At 34.4% G+C, this 24,577-nt stretch overlaps 2 protein-coding genes across 2 annotated transcripts; both read right to left on the reverse strand.

The window, feature by feature from the left end:
* Positions 1 to 210: 210 nt before the first annotated feature.
* Positions 211 to 3,336, reverse strand: LOC131608262 (O-fucosyltransferase 30-like). Its single transcript, XM_058880176.1, has 2 exons — positions 2,760 to 3,336; positions 211 to 2,603 (listed from the first exon to the last, which is right to left on the reverse strand). The coding sequence occupies exons 1-2, from the start codon at positions 3,161 to 3,163 to the stop codon at positions 1,550 to 1,552; spliced, it is 1,458 nt and encodes a 485-aa protein (XP_058736159.1). The 5' UTR covers positions 3,164 to 3,336; the 3' UTR covers positions 211 to 1,549.
* An 8,752-nt stretch (positions 3,337 to 12,088) lies between these two features.
* Positions 12,089 to 16,415, reverse strand: LOC131604058 (endoglucanase 8-like). Its single transcript, XM_058876547.1, has 7 exons — positions 16,153 to 16,415; positions 15,624 to 16,037; positions 15,148 to 15,240; positions 14,853 to 15,014; positions 13,362 to 13,473; positions 12,962 to 13,125; positions 12,089 to 12,705 (listed from the first exon to the last, which is right to left on the reverse strand). The coding sequence occupies exons 1-7, from the start codon at positions 16,363 to 16,365 to the stop codon at positions 12,379 to 12,381; spliced, it is 1,485 nt and encodes a 494-aa protein (XP_058732530.1). The 5' UTR covers positions 16,366 to 16,415; the 3' UTR covers positions 12,089 to 12,378.
* Positions 16,416 to 24,577: the final 8,162 nt, after the last annotated feature.

Genomic DNA, 24,577 nt, shown 5'->3' on the forward strand with positions numbered 1-24,577 from the left:
TTTACAATGTCCGCCACAATAGAATAAAGAAAACAAAATTAAAACAGAGAAAAAAAATTCCCCATGCTTCAGAAACACGTTCGCTATTGAAACTCGGCAGTAAAGTTAAAAAAAGAGGTGGCTTTTAAAATAATATTGATAAGAAATTTCTACTCTATTTATTTACAGAGGAGAACTTCTAATTAAACCAGATCTCGAGTAAATGGTGAAACACAAGTGACTTGCAAAAAGTGCATAATCCCTCTTGTAAATGTTAGGAGACATTTTCTGATTTCTATACCTTATGAAAGGATATGAAAGGATATGGTATTTATGAAATGCGTTCAAAAATATATTTCCAAATAGGTTAGGTTTCTATAGTGTGGCTCTCCACCACTTAGGATGGATGGAGCAATTTCCTTTTAATATAACACAGCATTGTACATACAAACTATAAATTCAGATTATGTAATGTGTTTAAGACAACAACAGTTTATGGGGTATCAGATAAAGTAAAGTACATTTTTGGACCATTCACCCCTCTGCATCATCAACTAACCAAGTAATCAACCAATGACTTTTAAACATTGTAGTGGAAGGACAACGAACAGTTTCGTGTAGAGGCTAAGTTAAAAGGAAAGGAATGCAAAGACAAAGTAAAAGTCTAATTAAACCTACTGATAAAAGGAAAGGAATGCATTGCAGGCTTTTAGCGAGAATGGACGTCTGAAACTATCAAGGGTTACGTCTAAACAAACCAAAGTAAAAATCAACAAATGTTTCCACCTTTCATACCTACAATAATCATGCAATGAAAACAGTTTCATAAAAAATCCTAAGAATAGTTTCAATTGGATTAAAATATCTTAACAATATGTAGTAGGCAACATTTGGTCAAACACTGCGCAGAACTTAAAACATGCATGTAAGGTATATTGTTCCCAACAAAAATATAAGGGAGAATTGGAGACGCACATATAAGAATAACTATTTAAATTAGCACAGAACATACAAATAGTAGAATCAAAGAATTGCAGAAGCAGGGATTTAGCATATACTTTGCAGGAAGAATTTGTAACAGACATCACACAAAATGTAAAGTTTGTCTATGTTGTTTGAGCTACTCTTGCCTCCCTAATTCATTATTTTTGGTAGTGCCAGTCCGTACAAGCTATTTTTGTGTAAAAGCCCGTGTATGTTTTCAGCAATAAGGAACTGCTCTCATTTTGCTTGAATTTGTTTCTATGCGCTCTCTAAGTGCTTCTTTATTGCAAACAAAATAATTTTCAATTGGACAAAGAAAGTCTTTCAATCAGGAGATAAGAGCGCCTTATTTTCTGGGTCAAAACAGCCATAGTAGATTTTTAAATCCCTTGACCGTCCAGTGCCTCATAATAAATGACTATGGCTTGGCAAAGCTGACTAGTTTTCAAAACTTGGGAAGAGAATAGATGACGGAAAACAAGGTTTGTGCACTCATTTCCTGGTATATCGTGATTAGACTAGCTATCCATCATTCCAATAGGATTTAGTACTTGACAATAAAAACTATTTTCCAAAGTTGTCAACTTCACGTAGAACAAGAGCCAAATTTTCTCATCAGTTCTATGTTTTCAGCAATGGTTGATCCAGGAGTTCCAATAAAACCAAGAGATGCACAACTGCATACAGCCTGCTCAACATAAAGAAGTACATCAGGCAATCTCTGATTCGAACAATACTTATTACCAATTCTAGACTCTGAATTTGGAATAAATCTCTCTCCGTAACCCGCTGCAGTTAGTTTTTTAGCTGCTTGTATAACCACCTGATCACCTTCTCTTAAGAAATGCAACTTATAGTTATGTGCATCACTGGTTAAATCACCTAAATAGGTACCAGTCCAATTATCTCTAGGAAGATCAGTCATTACAAAAACATGTACGGGCAGAGGGCCTTTCTGCCTCAAAGACTCTAATTTTTGTCTTAACCCGTCAAACGTAGACTTATGATGATTCTTAAACTGCCCATCCAGCAACCTAAGTTGTGCACAAAAAAATTGAGCTTTTATGGTTGCTTTAGCAAACTCCTTTCCGGCATTCATAATTTCTGGGACAAATGGAAGAAACTTAACCTTCTCCATCAAAGATAAAAACCTCTGGTCCTGATGTGATTCGCGAATATCAACATATGACTCGGAACCTTTGTATGTAGCAGAGAAAAGGCTTCCAAAAGCTAGCATTGAAGCTGATTCAGCTTCAGAACCAGGTCCAAGCATCCTAAATACATCCCTCCGTCTCCTAACATATGATATTTTCTTTTTCTTCTTTAGCTGCTCATCAGGTTGGAATGAATCTAACACGCCGTTCTCACGACCATCTGTATGGTAAGTCCATACTGTAGTTCTGCAATCTTCATTGATCGCATAAATACACTTTTCGATATTCCCACCAAACCCTGCTAGCAGAGATCCACATTGCTTAAGGCTTTTAGAAGCGGAGGACTGCGACTTTGAATCATTATAACAAGCCAAATCTAAGCTGATGCCACACCATATGGATACAAAATCCCTAAGATCAATAACCCGAACAAGACTAGAAGAAACTAAAGATGAGATATCTATAACCTCAGCAATGGAGATATACCTGCAAGAAAATAATGGATGAAAACTTACATTTGAAAATAGCACACTTACGAGTTACAAAATCAAATTATAATAATAAGATGATAATAAACACACATCTGAAGCAATTTTTGCATCCTACTTCACTAGAATTCAACAAACTAACTAACGAACTAACCTTCCATCCCGAATAAGTTCAACGATATGATCCCAAACAGAAATCCTCATATCATTCGGTTCCACGACCCGAAACTTAGGACAACTACCTAGCGCAACAGCATGGTGATCCAAAACAGGAGGAACAACCAAAGTTCGATTAAGTATCCCTGAAATCAAAACAGCGTGTTTAAATTCCAAAAGCTGGTTGCTGAATCCACTGTGAGGTGCATACCACATGAATTTCTCGGTTAATGTCAAGGCTTGGGAGGAGCATTGAAGTGAATGTGAAATTTGGGAGAATTCATTGATACGAGAATTGCGTTTCATGTAATAGTGATAAAGGATGAGAAAGGAAAAGAACGTGATAAGGAGGGAAACGGGGATGAGTGGGAATCGGGAATGAGGTTTTCGTTTGGGGAACATTGTGTTAGCGTTTGGTGATATTCGAATTGTTGATTCGGTTTGAGAAAATCTCAATCTGTGAAAAGTCGTGAATTTTACGGATTTGTGTTAATTGACCCCCTCCGGCCACCGCGGATGTGGTTTGGTAACGACGGTTGCAATGCCGGAGAAGAATATTGGAGTTCCAGGCTGATTCGATATTACTTGCTATATTATATATTTATTTACATTTACATTTAAATATATTTTATATTGCATCAAATAAATTTTTTATTTTATAAGTTATTATCACTACAATATTTTTTTATTTTAATTAACAATTTCTATTAATTAAGAGACAATTTTTATTTTTAAATATTAAATTTTTTTTCTCTTTATCTTACTGATTCTTTTTTTATATGATTATTTAATATAATTGAATTTATATAATCATTTTTTATTTATAACTAAACCATTCATTTTAAATTTATACGTATTTAATTAAATTTTATACAATATCAGCACGGGTATCTTACTAGTTTATCTAATAAAAAGTTTACAGAGTGATGAATCAACTTGTTTAATTTTCAATGTGTTATTTATCTATATTCTATCATCTATCTATCATCTTTCTTATATAAGAAAATAAGATAGTGTGGAAACTCTTCTATGCCCTTACCTCTTCTTCGGCCACATTATTGATTTAAGGGTATTCTGTATAAAAATTTATTTTTTGCAACCAAACTACAATAGTTATCTTATTTAGTTACTATTTATTTTATTTTAATTCACTTTTTCTTATGATGTAACTCGATTTGTATTGATTGGTGGAAAATAAATTTTGTTTTTCAATTTCTTCAACTCTGTCTATTCTACCAATGTTGAATTTGTACTCATAAAATCCATCCAAAAGACAATATTTGTCATTTATCTCACATTAGTTCTCTCTCCTTCTCCATCTTCACATTCTAATTCTTCTCCATATTCTTCAATTGTTCATACGATTTTTTAAGGTGATGTTTTCTACATTCCCACCAAGTTGATTCGTGTCTTATATGTTCTTCCTTTTCATCCTCTTTTTGTTAAGTTTTTTTTCAATGAAGCTCGACTTTGTGGTATAAAACATAGAAGTTCACAAATGGGTTTAAATAAACTGGATTGTCTTCTTTGTTCTTCAAAGTTTCAATATTTATGTATGAGTGTGAGTATGTTCTTATGTTTTAGTTCTGGTTGTTTTTGTTTTGATTTTTCTAATCAAGTTTGTGTTTGTTGTTATTTTTGTTTTGATTTTTCTGATCAAGTTTGTGTTTGTTGTTGTTTTTTTTTTTATGTTTCTAATCAAGTTTGTGTTTTTTGGTTATCTATGAATGTCATGAAATATTGATTTTGATTTATATATTTTCGTAGGAACTGTAAATGACTAGGCCGTTTGAAAAAATCGTCGACATTAGTGATCGAAAAGAGCTCTGGAAAGTTGTGGTTAGAGTTCATCACAAATGGATTGGGACAACCAACAATACGGAGCATTTGGAGCTCATTTTTGTTGATGATGATGTAAGTATTGGTTTATGTGTTTCTAATGCCTTTGAAATAGTTGTATTGTTTATGAATATGCTCATTGTTTACCTAAACCAGCCTTAACTAATGTATGCGACTTATTTGAAGGGGACAAATACTCATATTGTAATAGCTCCAGTGTTAAAGGCAACTTTTGATTCACTTTTAGCAATTAACAAAATATACAATGTTACTAATTTTCTCCCTCAACCCAATGATCTCATGTTCAAAACTTCTAAGCATAAGTTTATCATCAAGTTTACTATTGAAACGTCTGTGATTGATATAAACAAACATCAAATCCTTGTAAAAAACTTAACTTCAAACTATTTGCTTACATTATCTCTGGGAAATCGAAGAAAGACTTCTTAATAGGTTATATGTTATCAATACAACACTAATATTCATAATTTATACTTATTTTGAAGTTGCATTTAGAAAATCTAACTCCTTCTTCATTTCAGATGTTATTGGAATGGTTGAGGATATTGGCTATACCCAACTTAATGCTGGAGGCAAGAAACAACAATTCAACCAATTTGTGTCGAATACATACAATATCACCAATTTGTACATCAATGTTGACCTAAAAGACATTGTTGAATTTTAAAAAAGGCACTCCTGGGTATAAATTATGTTGTTTATAATTTAAACCTGTTATATTTGTTATTTCAAAAACAAATCATTTTAAACAATTTATTTTAAACAATTTGCTGCCCAGGGTCTTTAAAATAATTGATTTTAAACCTGTTATATTTGTTATTTCCACATCAATTCATTTTACAACATGTGGTCATAAAACTCTTTTGGTTCTCAAATGACTAATTATGATAAGTTCATGTGTCGTGCTACACCTCTTTGTCTGAGTGATATTACTACGCTTCACGAAGTAAGTATCTCTAAGTTTTTTTAATGGTTTATATATCGTAGGTTGTCTTCAACCATCAAACCTGGTATATTTTGCAGTTGACATGGTGTTTCACTGTTACTACTACTCATAAATTGAAATCATTTGTAAATGATTAGTATTATCTTGCATGCTTCAATTGTCTGAGGGTTGCTAAAGGAAATTGTCCACCTTATGTATGCGAAAGTGGTCATTCAACTGAAATTGAGATTTATAGGTATTATTTAAGCATCCATTTGTACTCTAAGTTATGTAATGCGCTGCTGAAATTAATGAAACATGTTTAGGTACAAACTCGAAATTAAAGTTGTTGATGATGGTTATAAGGCCATTTTGTGTTCTAGGACAAATAGTGTTCTGAACTGTTGGAAATTTCTGCTGCTCAACTCCGTCAAACAATGATTGAGGTCTGATCCTATATATTTTTATCATTTAAATTCTCCTAACATCAGAGTTTTTGTTTTTCATTTACGGTGGCGTCTAGGGTGAACCATCAAGTAAGTGATTCACCGTGGAACATTAATAAATACCGTTGGATTAAATAGTTGTAATATATCTTACAGTATACTACATACGTATGAATTTTTCTTCTCTCTTCCTCACTTTCTTCTTCTCTCTTGTTTGTCTTCTCAACTGCAATTCTCTCAAATCATCATCATACTTGTATAGGTAAAAAGTGGAAATAGTGGAAAGTAAATGATTTTATAAATTTATCACTAAGATTATTTATAATTATTATCAAAAGAATCAACAAAAAATTTGAAAAACGGTATCTTAAAGGCTTAACTGAGTATCTTCCAAAATTAGTTATTCCAAAATTATGTGGAAATATTTAGCTATTCCTGCTATCCTCCTGTAAAATTAGTTGAAATATAAGTTTCATTTACAAAAAAAAAATACTAAACAATTTATTTTAATCAAAATTCATAAATTTTAGGAACAATATTTTTTTTCAAACTTCAAAAGAAAATTTAAAAAAAATCATTTTCTCCTTCTGGTTTAAAGGAATCCAAAACTCACTCATTTTTGTATGTCCAAACAAAGCCATAATCGATTAATCATTTCAATAAATTCATCCTAAAACCCAACTTCAGATCGCTACTCTAACATTTCTACTTTAGATCGTTGCTCGTGCCATGGCTGTCGTCAGTTAGCATCCACTACTACTATGCTCGTTCAACCCCTCTGCCTGTCCAGTTTTGATGTTCCTTGCACTGGTTCAATGTCGCCTCTATGGGATAACTCTTTCTGTTGGACCCCAATGTTAAGTGTGTTGTTTGTTCCCTATTCTATGTGTATTGCTTGCTGCATTTTTGAAGCACTATTTTTAAGTTAAAGGTTGAAGAAAGCTGATTTAAACAAAATTTGAGTTTAACTACAATGGTCCAAGATTTTGTGTGGAGAGGTATAGATAAACTCATTTTCTTTATTAATAATTTTTAACCGTTGATTAAATCTAAAGGTACTTTTATTAGGTTCCACCGGTGAGGGACTTAATTCATCCCTCACCCTAGACGTCGCCTTCATTTACACATGTCTTTTCATATAGGATGGTGTTCATGATCCACTAGAATTCCCATTGGTCCTTGATAAATTGCTTGGTAAAAAACACGCTATCAAATTCAAATGGAAACCAAGATGGGGTAATGCAAGTATTATGTCTATCAGGCGTGATCAAAACACAATTAATAAATTATTTGATGAAGGTTCTTTCTGCTCAAATTCTTATTATGGAAGAAATTGATAAACAAAAATCTCATATATCCAAAATTATACTATACATTTTTTCAAATTCAACTAGGGTGATTCCAAACATAATACAAATACTATGTCATACTTAATATAAAATAAGTTATTCATACTTAAAGGGTAGTACTTGCTAATTGAACAAAATAATAAGTACAAAAAACTATCACAAACTCTAACCTATTACACAACTTAACTGAAAACACAAAAATATACTTTGTTGAACTACCACTACCATCAATGGTTGCGCAGAGACACATAGAGTCATTCCAGAGGATACGACAGAAACTCAAACTTTCCAGCTGCACAAGATTTTTGAGAGGTTATCATAATATTTTGAGAATTCATGTTGGATCTCAATGACCTGTAATGTGAAACCCTACCACTTTTATATTTGTCTAGTTTATCTATTTTGTGCCCTAATTTTGATCATCTTCAATAATATGAGCCAAATTTTTTGGCCTTCTCATTATTAAATTTATTTTTTCAAACAATTTTTATATTTATAATTTCTAATTACTTATTTTCTTAACTTTTATATTTATTTCAATGCAATATAAAATTGCATATATGTTAACTACTATAAATATGTATACAACTTAATAGTTTATTTTTTCTCAAAATATGTATATGAACTTTATTTTCTTTGTAAACCATATTTGAAAATTTTTTATGTTTTTTTTATAATGTCATAAATTTTAATTATCATTTTTTAAGAAATAATGGAATAAGAAAAATAATTATGTATAGAAATAACTTTATTGGAACTATAATTTCTACTTATTTCAATGTGAATAAAAATACATCTTACATCACATGATCCCCTCATACAGCCAGTCCTATGCGTAGGTACGAGTTTCTTACTAGTTATTTAAGAACAAACTTCTTAATCTATTAGTAAGATTTAAGAATCGTCATCTATTTAGTTACGTTTGTTATGATTAGTGTGTGTTTGGATTGGCGGTGGACATAATTAATTTTGAAAGAATTGTGTTTGGTAGAATTGATTTTAACATAATTGAATTTAATAGAATTGATTTGTGTTTTGATACATTCATGTAAAAGGGAGGTGAGCAACAAATTTAAATGTAAAAATTACGCTTAAACTCATAAGCTACAAATGCTAGCTTCAAGTAGAATCAATTCTATTTTAGAATAACCAAACACCTTAAAATCATTCCAGAATAAATTTTACACCTCTAGAATTATTTTTTCCTCTTCCAAAAGTTAAATTGTAGTGTTATATTTGTGAGATCCCCAAACAGGGGCGCCACCAAGGTCCTCCCCTAGTGTGATATCGCCCGAATGACATTCTCAGAAAATGTGGGGGCTCACCCTTGGGAGCGGTGACGTGTATAGTACCGTTATCTTTCCATTAGTCTTATAACAAGGAGTCATACCACGACTCCCTAAAAAGTAGGTACTCAACAGTCTCCCCAGGCAAGGGGAATCGATTACTGCCTTTAAGGGTTTCCAAAATCCTAGACCCAAATGCCCCTATATACATTTCTCTCCTTACGCGAGAAAGATAAATCATAACTTGCATACTGATGCCTAAGCATAATGTTAACATACAGAGTCTCTCACCTCATGTGAGCAAGTCCTCTAAAAACCATCGTAGCATTACCATGCAATGCTTCTCGCCGCCACTAGAAAGCCTTAACCATCCTAAGTTTTTATATACATAATAAGGCCTTTAAGTATCCTTACCTTTATGGGGATACCATGCACCCTTGTACCTTTTGACCAGTACAGAGGCGCCCAACATGGGACCCCGAGACCCTGGTAAAACTAACCTGGACGACATCTTCTTTATCACAATCATCACAATCACTATCACCCCCACTCCTATACCTATCCTTTCTCATCCATGGTCAACAAGAGAGCTTCATCCCCTATGTTAGAAGATATCAATGGTAGCAGAGATGCCAAAGTCCAAACGAGATACGCGTCGCCATGGACGAATTACATCGTCAAAATCAGACACTAGAGGACAATTTCCACAACATCACACAACGCCAACAAGAATCCAATCCCTAGAAGAGATGGAAGTGTTAGATCCTTAGCCACTCTCAGACGACATATGGGAAACATTTGTCACCGGAGGATTCAAACCTCCCTCTTTAGCCAAGTTTGATGGGCGCAGTGATCCTTATGAACATGTCGTCTCCATTAACACACAGATGGCCATCCTTGAAGCGGTTGACTCCCTGAAGTGAAAATTATTGTCTGGAACCTCCAAGGTTGCAATGGGATAAACTCACAATTTCAATCATTCAAGCTCACAATGCAATGTGATAAACTTATCGCTAATCCAAAGTACCAAAAAATATTAAATGATCCTTTAATCAACAAGTTTGAATTGGTGAAAGTTCATACAACTAAAGCATCATTCAAAGACCAATCGAAATTAATGAAGCCTTAACCAACCAAGTCATGATCCAAGTCAACCAAAAGTCAAACAGAAATGGCAAAAAATTAAATAAAAAAGATTAAAATGATTTTTGAAATGGTTTTGAAAATAAATTAAATTCAAAAATTTAAAGAGGCATAAAAACATCAAATAAATAGCCAAGAAAATTTGAAAAAGTCAGAAATATTCCAAGTAATTGGATCTCAAAAGTTGGAGAGAACTTTTTTTTAAAAAGTGTGAAAATTAATTGTTAAATGAAAATTAAAAAGAAAATAACAAAAAATATTAAAAATGATTTTTATATTCTGAAAAACATATATGTGATAGAAAATATATGTAGTAAAATTAATTTAAAATAAAAGAAATAAAAGAGGCTAACGGCTAGGAGGCATGGCGCACTCTCATTGGCTAAAATTTGAAATTTTCCACCAGAACGCATGCTTCCCTTCATCATCTTCAACCTCAAATCAATTTTTGCAAATCCATGAACTTTGAGTTTTAAGTTCAAACAACACATGTTTGAGCTTATACTCATGTCATCGTTCATGTTTCTGAGCAGAGAGTATTTGCTCAAGAACATGAGGAACCATAGTTCTTCAAAGTATAATTAAATGAAAAATATGTACAATAAATTTCAATTAATAGAGGGCTTTGAATAAATGAACCAAGATGAAGAGTGTGGCAACTTGTTTGCTCATAAATTTAACTCGTAACTACCTTTTCAGTTGGAGCTTCAAAAGTAAACAATGGTGGAATCGAGTTGAAGGTTGAAGAAGGTTACAAACTTCAGTAATGGTTCAGTTAGCTTCAAATGATGCCAATGAGGGATTCTGGGCAGAGAAATGAAGTTAAAACAAGCTTAAATTCGAAAATTGATTTCTGGTTTTTGAAGATTTTCGTGAGTGAAAATAGCAGAAGTTCTTTTGCTATTCAAGCTTAAAAATGAAGGCAAAATGACCCTATATTTATAGGAAATGAGTTGAGGTCATGGTACGTGTGAAATTAAATCTAGAAAGTGTGAACCAAGTTGGGATTTTTCCATTTTGCAATTCGTGTGATAGCGAGGGTGAAATGAGCATGAAACAAGGTCATTTTGCACCTTATCCTACACATTTTGCATCCACAAACTAGTTTGCACATGTGCTGGTGGTCCCAAGTAAAGATTTGGGTGATTTTAAGTTTCAGGTCATGCGTGAAATGCAGACTCCATGGCACCATGTTTGAGCTTAGGTACATTTCTAATGCTAAGGTACATATAATGACTCGTATATTTCTAATGCAGACTCAATATAATGTACATTTCCATGCAAAGGTACATTTCTAATGCTATGTAACTGGTTTTTGATGCATGATACAATTTTCAAACATGTTCTAAGTACATTCTAAGATTCCTAATGCAAAGGTACATATAATGACTCGTATATATTGTCCAATATACAGAAATGCTTACGTTTTCCCAAAAGTGAGACACATACTATTTTCCTCTTAATTACTTCTCTGTGGGCGTTGGTCCCAAAAGTGAGACACAACACTCGGGCAATAGGTTAGTTGATTGTTGATTCAACCTGTTTAAGTCCCTAACTCCTTGCTCCTTTTACCAAGGTTAAGTAAGAAGTCGAACCCCACTTGTAAGTGAAGTTGATATGCTTCGATCCCCGGTATTGTATAAAACCTAACGACTACAAAATTCTAGATCCTTAAATACTTGAAAAAGTATCTCTCTCGTGGATGTCTTTGAGTAGATTTTATCTTTTTCAAGTATCAAAGGATCTAAGAAAAATGAAGCTGATAAATTTTTTAAATATTTTTTAAATTTGTAATTAAAAAATAACTAACATATTTCTGTTCAAATAAATGTGATTTTGAGCCCCTTACTTAGGCTTCCTAAAAAATATATATGAAGGGACTTAAAAGTAAGGGGCCAAAAAATATTATTTTGTACCGGACCTAAAAAAAGAGGGTCATATAAAAAACCTAAATGCTAGGACTTTGTCATTTAGGATTTTTTTTTAACATCTAATGTGTGCAATATCTTTGCTCTAAAAATCTTATATTTGTTAAATTCTTGAATTTAATTTTGTACTAATAAATTCATTCAATAAAACAATTATATGTTTCAATTTTATTTTTTATTTTAAAATAAATAAAAAAATTTAATTGATTTACACTAAAAATTCTAAATTTTTAAGTCAATTATACAACCCAATCTACACTTATTTTTTACTTGAATTAAAAAGCAGATATTATAGCAAAATAAGTCAAGTAAAACAAAATCTAAAAATTCACGAAAACGGGCATATATTAACACCGACTCGCCCTCACATGAATATACCACAATAATAAATTAGATAATGAAACATGGCATGCATTCCAAGATGATGAAAATTGGAAACAGTAGTGCTCAATAGCTCATAAACTTTCTTATAGACTTGCTTCGTACCATATAACCATTTAGTATACAAATTGCAATTTGGCTTCTCTTAATATATAGAAATTAGGAAACATCTTCCAATCATGATACATACTATTACCCATATTTTTTTTCTTTTCAAGAACATTACAGGGTGACCATTTTGCCCACCACATAGACATATTAATATCATACTATTACTACTACATTATACATGTGCAACATCAAGGATGAGCTGAAAAGAAAGCAAGCAGGCCCACAAGTGGTGCATTGATATAAGTAGTGGGCTCAGACTGCTGAAAGAAAGGCCTTGAATCAGGGAACGAATCTGTAGTATTGGTAGGCCCACCAACCACAGCTCCAACCAAGACATTTGGGTTAGGGTTTGGGCTGAAGAAATATTGAGATCCAGCTTTGCATCCGATTCGGGCCGGATGGGCCGAAACAGATGGAATCGAGCTTCCTCTATGGTGTACCCTCTGCGGGTAGTGCGCACCATATCCAACCATGTAGGACATTCCCAAAGGGTTATCCCCAAGAATGTAGTCCACCTAGTTATAAATGAAAGCAACATTTAACATTCACATTCACATGGATGAATTATTGTTATTAGAATAACGTTACCTACTTTTTGGAAAATTGGAAATACTAGTAGTATATCACGTGTTGATGTCATTTTATTTTTACTTGAATGAGTTCAATTACATAAAGGACAGAATCTAGCCGTTAGTTTTGTCTGAAGTTGAGAACTAGAAACTGGTCCCAAATGAATTATTATTAATCAATCAAGGGTGAAATGAAGCTGACCTGGCGTTTGGCGAGTCGTTTGAGTAAGGCAGGGGTGGCAGTTGTATCGCCACATGGCACGGCCTTGTTGGCATGGCTTAGGTAGTTGGAATATGCTAGCAAGAGGAAGGATAGAGACGTTACATGTTGCATGTTACTTCCACCAGCCTTGAAGATAAGCCCACCTTTATTCCATTCACCAACAAAACAGAAACTTGAGTTAGCATACAAACAAACAAACAAACAAGCATTATAGTAATGTGTGCAATTTACATTGGATTGTGGTTGTACACATGGAGTACACTCAATCTAAGGCTTTGGTCACGGACACATGGGTCTCTAATTAATCATGATCATTATTTAATTAAAATGCTATAATCACGGAGAATCACCTTTTTCAAAATAAAGTTTATAATAGTACCTGGGGAATATTGAACTTGTGGATGTGAAAATCCAGGTAATGTAGAACAGATAAATTCATCTGCATTTTGTTTGAATGATGAGAAATAGTTTGCTCTTCCCATTAACACCTCCTGCATATGATAAAATAATGTTACTATAATGTTCATTTCTGCATTGTCCTAACTTCAAATTACAGATCAATCAATAATGTATTATGCATATGACAGAGGTATGACAAACAGATGTGTGACAGCACAGGTTAGATAGATAGACTGATTAAAATTAAGTTACTAGAATAGTCAGTAACAAGAAAAGAATGCAAAAAATGTGATGTTGATGGAGGCTTATCTCTGAAGGAAAGAGAAGTAATTGTGCAGAAAATAATGGTAAGGGGCACATGTATGGTGCAGTAAAGGATGTGACCTATCCATTTGCCAGATCTAAAAGGATGAAAATCATTAAAGGCTAAGACTTTTTGTTCCCAAATGTTTACCATATGGAGTACAAAGAGTTTGGCAACTCAATTGGTTCAGATTAAAGCGACAATACATTTCACCCTAATTCTAGTCCTACAACTTCCATAGACAAAATTGCCCTCTTGAAACCAATGTCATAAATAAAAATATAAAAATATAGTAATGGCATACACCCCCAATTTTGGTTCAAAGTTCCAATTATCACGGAATGTCCCGCTTGTATAACGGTACCCACATGATACTCAAAAATGTATAATTCATATCATGTGCAAATTCAATTATCAGCATTTCACACCACCTTTTCTCATTATTATCTTGACTTTCCTTGCCAATCAATCAATAAATGGATAAAGCTTTCTTTCTAAAATAAAAAAATAAATCCAATCTGTACTCACATTCCCTTTCTTGTTGTACCATTCATATACACACAACCTAGTTCATTATTGTTTCATAGATTCCTTTTTAAGACCCACAAATTAGATAAAGTCAAATTTATTACACTTTATTCTCTTGTCCATTTTTAATCCTGATTTACTTCATATAACCATTCCACCACAAGTGGATTACTTTTATATCCATCAAATTTAACCTAATTAATTCATATTAAACACTTCTAAGTACTACTATAATTAATTAAACAATGTAAAAACAAACAACTCAACATTCATTCCTTGGTGTTTAATTATATGATATACTAGTATGTACATATTGAGAATGGACCAATAGGAATAATCTAGTCCTAAGTGGAGAAAGTGAATCACGTTATACAGTTATACAGAGCACGTGATATGCAACTTTATCTCTATATTTCATTTAGATTGAAATTGAATGATTGAACAGTACTTTCACACTACTCTCCCACATGCTCAACGGGGAATGCAAGACAATAGGAACAAAAACAACACATAACAAGACAAAAACATTACAAACGATAATATAATTTATAAATCATAAAATAAAATACTACTAGCATACTGCAATTGAATAATAAAAGTAATATACCAACCAAATAAAAATTAAACGATATTATTTACCTTTGAAATGAGGACATTAATTCCTGCATGTTTGTTATCCCAACCAAATTCATTAATGGTATCACCAGCTCTCAAAACGACCTCGTTTCGGATAATGTATTCTCTGTAAAGCCGTCTACGGGAGGCTTTGTGCAACCACGCCGCTGCCCAAAGCAACTCATCCTAACAACAAAAAATGATTTTCCAATTAATCAGACTAGAAAAAAAGTAATCAGATCTAACGGTTAGTATTGAAAGGGGAATGGTACTAGAAGTTCTGGGTTCTGCATTGTGTTATTGCTATCACGTGATGTACCTGATAACCGTTTACATCACAGTAAAATGGGCACACTGCACGGTGTAGGCTGTTACTGTATGCGCCACGATGTCTGTCAGCGAAATCAAACACCTGCATCCTCACCAGTCACCACAATCAACGGTCGTTTTCTCACGATATTTTAACGGAAAATTTAAATTTATTAAATGCATAACTGTAGAAACCAACTAACTAACTCCGTGATATACGAAAGTAACGAAACCGTAACTGAAAAAGAAAATCAAAGAAACAAAAAAGGAAAAGAAAGTAGTAGTAAAAGTGAAAAGTAAATTCAATTCCCGGTAAAGTGTTGGGTGGAATGGGCACAAAAAAGTTGTTTCTTTTCTTCTTTATGTATTTACCACCGTTCTTATTTTAACTACTTATCAATTACTAAAAGCCAAACAAAAATATTTTTTCATTTATTAATAAAAAATAATAATCAAATAAAAAAACTAAGAATGAGAGTGACGCACCGTAACGGCACGATTGAGGAGTTTCTTCGAGTAGGCAGGATCACGTGATCTGAAGACGATGGAAGCAGCAGCAAGTGCAGCGGCGGTTTCACCTGCAACGTCAGAGCCAGGGTGGGACCCGTCGATCTTGAAAACTGTGCGGAGAGTATCCATATCCTCCGGTCTCTCCCAGCAGTTATGATCCGATAAAGGATCGCCGACCTGAACAAACACCACGCCGGAACCTATCTTCGACGTCGCCTTTAAGAGATAATCCGTCCCCCATCGAACTGACTTCAACGCGTTACCGAGCTCAGGTCCCATTACTTTCTCGAAATCGATCACGCTCCATGACAGCATCGTCGTGGTGAACGCCATCGGAAATCCGAACTTAATGTTATCGCCGGCATCATAATAACCGCCGGTCAAGTCCACCTGAAACAAAAAAAAAACGATAAACAACACAATGCAGGTGAGTGAAGTCCTACATTGCAAAATCTAGTCAAAACAGAGTGTTATGATACATATGTCATGTGTGCAGTATACTTACTCCGGCAGTTGCTCCGTCGTGCATTCCGGAGTCACGGCGCCAACGGAGTCTCTGATCAGATGGTAGTTTTCCAGAGCGTTGTCCTTCGAAGAAGAGAATGCTCTTACGGAGAGCGTCGTGGTAGTCGTGACCGGCGGAGATAGAAGGTAGCAAGAGAAGGACTACGGTGAGGACGCGAAATGTGGTTACAGAGGATAGAATACTTCGCGCCATTTTTTTAGTTTCTTTTCTTCCAACTATAACCTTGTGAAATGCTTGTGTAAGGGATGAAGAGGAAAACCGTGTAAGGTAGTTAAATAAACGAGAAATGTCCTTGGATTCCAGTGGGTTATCCAATGAGGGATGGCCACGTGGAGAAAGAGAGAACGGTTTGATTTGGGAGCCCGATGCAGAGTAGCTTGACTGAATATTGACCGGGTTGGGTTTCGGGTCGGGTTATAATAATGAGGACATGTGAAGGGAACCGCCAATTAGTGGGAAACACGTGGAAGAGGAGAATGATTGTGAAGCGTCAGATGGGTTTGACTGTTTGTGTTGAGTGATATGTGTATGGGGAAGAGGAAACCATGTGAGTTTATTTTAAGTGGTTGGATTGAAATTTTCAAGTAAATACTGTAGCTAGTTACTACTACTACTGTGCCCGTGGTTGTTTTTAAGATAAAGTATTATTATGCCCGTGAATGGTTTTCTTGAAAGAATGTGTGAATAATTAAAAATTGAGGTTCATTACCTTCTTTTTGTATAGTTGAACGAAACAGAAAATGGAGACTTGTAGTATCCCTTTTACGGTAAACAATCCACTATAACCATGTAATTACCCATTATTTTCAATCTACATTGAAGAAATGCGATACCACCTCTCTACCTCTCTGTTGTGCATATTTTGGCAATTCCGAAAGTGCAATACCACCTCTCTGTTGTGCATATTTTGGCAATTTCCAAAAGTTTAAGATTACGCATATGTTTGGATCCACGTTTTCCATTCAATTTCGCGTCCCAAGGCAAATCTACCGTGATTTTTTAACGCTTCAAATTATAACTTTTGCTAGAATCACGTTTTTTCACTGTTCCCACCGTGAAAACAAACACACTATATTTTACTTTAGTTGGAACAATCTTAAAGTAGCGAAAGGGCTTGTTTAATTCAATAATCAAATCAAATTGAATCATATATTTGATTTGGTTTGGATCTTAAAACTATTTTATTAAAATTATTTATTTTTTTAAAATCAGTTTAAATATAAATTGGTTTGGTTCTGAATCGATTTTTCACAAAAACCAATTTTTAAAAAAACCAATTTTAAACCGGTTCTCTCATAATCAATTTTTATTTTCATTTAAAAAAACAATTTTAAAATGAGTTTTATATCAAAAAATAGTTTTTTTTACCCACACTATAACTTATTTTATTATTAGAATTTTTTGACATTGTGTAACTGCTATATGGCAAGATGTTCCATTTCTCCTAATTGTTGAGTGAACAACTAACTACATAGAACAATTATTGACTTGAGTTTTGGAGTATAAACCTTAGTTCTTCCCTCTCTCTCGCACTGGAATCTTAGATCTACCATTATCTCTAATCCTCTCTACATTTCTGGTTATAGAACAGAACAGTGGCGCCACTGTAGGATTTGACTCCTAATTCCCGCAAAAATTCCACAAATGGATTATTCTAGATACAAACTCAGATCCATATTAGAGTCACCGAAAAATGGAGCTAAGTACCTCCAAGATCCAACAAAAGATCCTCGACTAACATTTCAATCTCGCATCACTTTTATTAGAATGTGTGGGTTGGGTCTAACTTGTCCCTACGAAATCGACTTGTAGGGAAAGGATTGCCCTCACTTATAAGCACATGTTCAGGTTATATAATGTCCGACGTGGAACTCTTAACACCCCTTATCATGCCTCGGATTAAACGTATGGAGCGTGAAACTAAATGATGGGTGGCCTAATAGCAGAGGGGGCCAACGAATCTTAAATCGAGCTCTAATACCATCTTAGAATGTGTGAGTTAGGCCTAATTCAACCCTACAAAACGGGCTTATAGGGTGGGGATTGCCCTCACTTATAAGCACATGCTCAAGCCATATTATCCGATATGAGACTCTCAACAACCTCAATTATCCATCATCCGATCCTTACGGTGACAACGTTGAATATATGGCAAATTTGTAATGACTTTTGGCATAGATCCATTATCGTAGTACCTTCTTCAGGTGGCGAAGAACCCACTAACGATGAACGAAGATCATATCACGCAAAAAGTACTAGATCATAACAATGGTCGCGTCATACAAGAGTTACTAGATCGCGATGAAGTAAATCAAACTCCAAACACATGGTTAGCAGCGGTTAAAGTGGTTACCACCATGAATCATGATATATGTCTCTACGACACAAAGTGTTACATATTCAAATTTTACTCTATCATATCTTATTATCACAACTGAGACCAATAACGTTGTTATATTTGGTGGCGTCCCATTGATTAGAACACCTCTTCCACCTAGAAATTTGACATTGAGTCAGGAAATGAAGATCTAAATGCACAGGGACGTTTAAAGAACTAGGAAGTTCCAAGAATCGCAACTACATGCCTACTAGTGATCGCAAAAGTTTCCACTATTCACGAAAGTCCTTATGAGATACCTCGTAGGCATAAATTTCTGGCGACAACTTACGATCAAACTACCAGATCTTCGTCAATAGGAATCGTACGTATAGGATAATATATATCATTTGGTCTTCAGTAACTTTATAGACTACTCTAACGGAACGCTGAAGATTACGCCCACTGTGGGGAAGATTACACAAGGAAAATATAATATATTTTGTTTAGATTTGTTTTTTGGTCTTTTTAATACAAATCAAAACAAAATTTATCATAAAATATCTACATCTAAGGGGTATAATAAGACTTTGTATCAAGACCAAACCCTAAATGTTGGTATTTAAAACCAGTTGAGGAAATTGAGAGGGAAGATTCCAATAGAAAATAAAAGGGTGACAACATGTCATTCTCACAAAAAATCTAGAGAAAAAAGAAGATAAAATGCATTAAAACGAAAAAACTAAAGAAAAAGCAAAAAAGTTGTGAACGTCTTCTTCAATTTTTGCACTGCTCACTCGTTCCCTCTCAACCACACTTCAACTAACCTCTCCATTCCACCTTAACCCAACTGATGGAAGAACCTGGCGTTCCCTAGAGGAGCGAAAGCCTGACCCCGTCAATGACCTAATAATCGGAGGACATAAAACACTTAACCACCTCTAATCCTCTAAAGAACAAGCAAAGTAGAGGCACTCCTAGAGGGGCTCAAAGTAATGAAAGAACCTATTATATTGCCTTCTGGCCATATTCCTCGCCTTAAAATACAGAGTGCTACTTCATCCACCTTTGAATCTGCATACAATCAGTATCAAAATTGATACGTCATAAGTAAATATATTGAAAGTAAAAAATCCTAAAGCCTTCAAGACTTGCCAAAAATGATCTTCCTTCCTTCCCTAGTACAGGCCTTCACCAGCAGGCGAGTATCGATGAGGCATTTCAAATGCTTTTGGTCGGCCTGATCGTATGGAATGCCACACCCAAGATAACTCAAGTCTTTAGCTAGACTCATCAGTCGCTTCTTCTAGTACATGTCTTCCTCAAAAAGATCTTCCTCTTTGTATACATATACCCTATTTCCCATGAGAAAATGGCACTCGGTCCAGTACTTAGGGAACAACTCAGTACATCTGCCATCAACTCCATTCCCAATAGTGTAAACTGCAACACGAGCCTCTAGATGGATAAGGGTAATTAGAAAGAACTGATCTTTAAAATGTTGCAGATCCTCCGAGAAATCCCTAAAGCTACGAATGGTCGACACCAAAGAAACTAAGCTTATACCCCGCATTTGGGACACAAACACAAGGCCACGATGAACTTTGAAGAGATGAAAGAAAAGAGTGAAAGAATGTTTTCCCTTCAAATATTTGTACCAATGCTGAAAGATTGTCACGTACGCCCAACTTACAAGATGAAGTTGCGATGGAGCCACTACCAGATGCTTAAGAACTTCCATCTCAAAAGGAGTAGAAAGGATGTCGAAGGTCCAAGATCAAATAGTTGCATTCATATAAAGGAATGCTACCTTGGTAAACTAATATTTTGACCAATCGGTGGAAACATATTCTTTGACTAGGTATAGATTTCTTATCCTAACTTCTTTGAATTCAATGTTATCGTATTTTGTCAAAATCCTTTCTCGGGAGATGTTTAAAAGAGTCTATGAGTCAAATTTTGAGCAGGGTTTTTGCTGATGCTCTTCTCTAGACTTCTCTAATCTTTTTTTGTCACTCGACCAAATCTAATTATTCCCCAGCTTCCTTCGTCGACCAACAATTTTTCCTCATAGTTAATGTAGGGTTACGCCTAACTCAACATGTCTTTTAGTTTATTGGATTCTTTGTACCTCGCTTTTATCATTATGTGATGTATGGTCAGAGTTACTTCTCAAAAATCCAGCATTTGAGGCTTTCATATGATCCTTTAAATACAAGTGCTACCTTGGTAAATCAGTCAATGTACACACAAAATTTCCTTTTTTCCTTGGGTTACTCCATTGAGAGAGGCCATAGTTGTCGCTTGCTTTTCCCAGCAATAAAGTGGGCGGTAAATTATTCATAAAATTCATACCATGAATTTATACTCCCGTCACGGAGGGATTTGAACCAAGCTCGAGTGGACTCAGTCAAATCAAGTGAAAAGAGTTTTGATTATACATCCATGTCTATGTAGTAATAATCCAACTGATCACCCACGTGTTCGACATGTTCTTTGGGGTGAGTATTTCCATTACAATCTTGGAGCTTTGGGGTTTTTTCAGGGATCGTGGAATTCTACCATTAAGGAAACAAGTAGTTATAGGATTATTCTTCCTCGACTTAGTTAAAGCAACATTTTACATCCTTTCCCTTCTTGTTGGCTGACAGATTTTTGGAAGAATGTGGTTATTCAATATTCGGGGTTGGGTGAAAGGGTGTCATGCTTATGTCCTGGTGTCCTATATATTTATGGGCTTCTTTCTAGTCTTTCTTTGGTCTAACGACCTTTTGTGAGGATGCTTTTTAGATGGTATTGTTCTTTGGGGGCGACATTTTAAAAGCTCTCTTTTATCCAAGTGAGTCTGCCCACGATGGCTTGAAAATTATATTGTTGACTCATCTGGAACTTACCGTTCATCAGCTTTAGATGCTTTGGGACCTAGAATGGTCTGCAAAGTTGGAAAAAGAGAAGCGTTTCTCGCTCGACGGCCGCGAGAGGTATTTTTGGTTTGGAAGACGAAGCTCCTACGTGAAATTGCTAGTTGCCACAAATAGGGGAAATTGAAGAGTTCCTTGGATCATCGCCGATTATGCGAGATTTAGTGGTAGAGTGGAAAGATTCGGTGTTAAAGTTAGACCATATCTCCTCGACTAAAGGTGGAGGAATGTTTCTTGATGCTTCAACGGTTGCAGCGAATTCCATTGTAGAACTATGTGTTTGCATGTTCAATCAAAAAGCGATTAAAGCTAACCAAGTCCTACATATCATGGTTTGGTTTTGGTAATGACAACTTGGTTTCATTGATGATGGTTGTGAATATTAAAATTGACTCAAAGACAAGTAAGTATGTCAAGCGGTTAAAGATGCACAAGATAGTTTGTTCAAGCTCTTCCTCAGAATCAAGCAAGTGAACTAGGGTTTTGATGATCTCTATAAATTTCCTCTGATAATGACATCCAACTTGAAGATATCTCAAGCCTCAAGAAGACTCGGGCAAGTACTTATATGAATTGTGTATCCAGCAAAGTCTTAAAGATTCAAAATATGAAAGAGAGGAAGTGTGAAAGTTCATCTGATCGTGTCTGAGTGATCATTATTTTGTAAAATCACAAGGTCATTTTTGCAAAGTAATATGTCTAAATCACATAATCACTAAAATCTTTTTTAAAGCCTATATTCCTTAAATAAAACAACCTAAAAATATTTTAGAGCCTAGCCAGATGAATCAGGAACTGCCAGAATGATTTTAGGGAACATTTTTTAACTGCCCAATAGATTGGAGCATTTTCCATATCGATTGAATAAGAGAAAATGACGCCCATAATCTATTATGATAGTGTCTTAATGAAAGGCAACAACTCTCGATCCAATATTTCCAAAATGGGCTTTTGTAATCAGTTATTTAGGTCATCCAACCAATTGGCTTAAGGTCCCAATCAATTAGACCATTAATTTGGTTCATGGATCCTTTCCTTTTTAGTGTCAACCTCAAGCCTATATATATAGGCATCTCACTTCACTTTTTCACATCCAGAATCGTGATTTGTGTGTGTGTGTGTCTCTCTCCCTCTCTCTGTCTCTCTCTCTCCTCACTCTCTTTCTAAAAATATTTTTCTACTTACTCTCGCTTAAATTTGGCCATAGCGCTTTGAGAAAGAACTTGTGTTTATGTGAGAAAATTTTGTTTTGGAAAGGGGTAAATTTGTAAATTCACCAAGAGATATTTTTCTCTTAGTTGAATATTTTTTCCTTAAAAAAAGTGTTTGTTTGGATTCAAAGTTAAACTCGTTAAAACCTTTGTTTAGGGATTTAGTAATAAGTTATTGTTTGATTCATGAGTTGAGCTACTTAAAGAAAAACTCTTTTATGGATTCTTGAAGATAACTAGTGAAAAATCTTCTCTTTGGTTCGTGAGATCGATTCAGTGTAAAAGTTCTATTTGGTTCGAGATTAGTCTACTGTAATATCTCAATTTAGTTTGTGGTCAGCCCGTGTGAAACTCCTATTCAGTTCAAAGGACAGCCAGTTCAAAATTCTGCAATTAGTCGAGATAAGTCTATTTAAAATATTGATTTAGCTTAGGGACTAACCGCTCAAAGCTTTGTTCGTGTTTGGAAGGAAACTAACCACTTCAGTCCATTGTTCGTTGTTTGGTTGAAAGTTAGCCTGAAACTTTATTTTCCTTGTATAAGGGGGATGGTGAGCTTAACATACTAAAATCTCATAAGCATTACTAAATACTCTCAATATCAAGTCTTGGGAAGAGGATTTAGTCACTTAATTTAGACCGAACCTCTGTAAATTCTGGTGCCTTCCCTTTTTTGTTATCTTTTTATTTTCCGCATATTCTCTTTTCATTGTTGTAATTAAACATTTTCTTTAAAATATTTTAAACTTTGATTTGGAAAAATAATTTAGTTTTAAATTATGATTTGTCAAACCTTTGTAATTCACTCCCTCTTGTGTGTGGATTCACATGTTCAACATGTCGTTGCGCAGAAGAGTATGTGGCTTTCGATGGTGTCCTTGCTTGATGATTTTTGTGAGAAGAATTAGATTGCAAACTTGATGAGATTGACTTAGAGATGTAGATCTATGCTTTAGTTGAAGGAGATATGGATAGCTTCGTGGTAATCGTAGAAATCAAATATCGATCACAGACGACGCCAATGTTTTATTCAAGAACAAAATGATGATCAAATAAGCTAAGTTAATCGTTGTGTTGCGGTAAAATTGAGTTCTAATGTGGTGGAGTGAGGTTAACCTGTAAGGTTAGCACTCTAAAGCTCAAGTCAATGAAGAAAATAAATAATGTTTTTCAATTTGAGAATGAAGTTCACACCTTAATATGACACGCTAATCCCCTTTAAATAGGATGATATTTTTGAAATTATGAAAAATGGGAATGAATTGCTGGCAGCCACTTGATGAAGTTGATCATAGAAAATATGTTTTTGGATGATGTAACACGAATATGGTAGGCCTTTCATCCATCTCTTCTTATCATATTTTAATTTCTTTGTATGCTGGGTGTTGTGCTTGTTAGAACTCATTGGTCGGTCTTGAACAATATGTACACATGAACACGACTCTCATTTGTATCATTTTCAAAAGAGAATTATTTAACGCGTTCTAAGAATTACTTTCCCCCTTTTTGAAAAATTAAAAATATTTTTAGAATTCGGAAATGCATCTCCAAATATACCCCACACACGTATAATTCATTCGTTTTTAAATCACGGGTCAATTTCTTGATTAAATTTATTTCGAAAATGCATTTCAAATCACCTGAAAAACTTTTCCAAAAACTATTAAGATTTGAAGTAGCAACATAAATGCACTGTAATGAATCTATTCTAATATATGTTGTTAATGACTTAACATACATTCAATTTAATACTAATAATAATTCTCTATGTATTATTATTAATGCTATTTTAAGTTCACAACAATAAAATCATGCAAATAGGTACGATTTTTCTTTGGAGAAAAAATGGAAGATGGAGGTTCCCTACAAGATAAAGACATTCGGTTGGAGACTTTGTGTAAATAGGCTCCCAATGAAGGATTTATTGAAAGTTAGAGGTATTGAGTTTCCTTTGA

Source organism: Vicia villosa, linkage group LG5 (genome assembly GCF_029867415.1).
Source record: "Vicia villosa cultivar HV-30 ecotype Madison, WI linkage group LG5, Vvil1.0, whole genome shotgun sequence".
NCBI classification, from domain to species: Eukaryota; Viridiplantae; Streptophyta; class Magnoliopsida; order Fabales; family Fabaceae; genus Vicia; species Vicia villosa.

Bases quoted from the DNA above. Each gene is read 5' to 3' on its own strand.
- LOC131604058 (XM_058876547.1), bottom strand. From the start codon at position 16,365: ATGGCGCGAAGTATTCTATCCTCTGTAACCACATTTCGCGTCCTCACC. The intron at 15,015-15,147 runs GTACATCACGTG...TTTTGTTGTTAG, and splicing joins GTGATGTAAACGGTTATCAG to GATGAGTTGCTTTGGGCAGC. The intron at 12,706-12,961 runs GTCAGCTTCATT...ATTTATAACTAG, and splicing joins AACGACTCGCCAAACGCCAG to GTGGACTACATTCTTGGGGA.
- LOC131608262 (XM_058880176.1), bottom strand. From the start codon at position 3,163: ATGTTCCCCAAACGAAAACCTCATTCCCGATTCCCACTCATCCCCGTT. The intron at 2,604-2,759 runs GTTAGTTCGTTA...ATTTTCTTGCAG, and splicing joins GAACTTATTCGGGATGGAAG to GTATATCTCCATTGCTGAGG.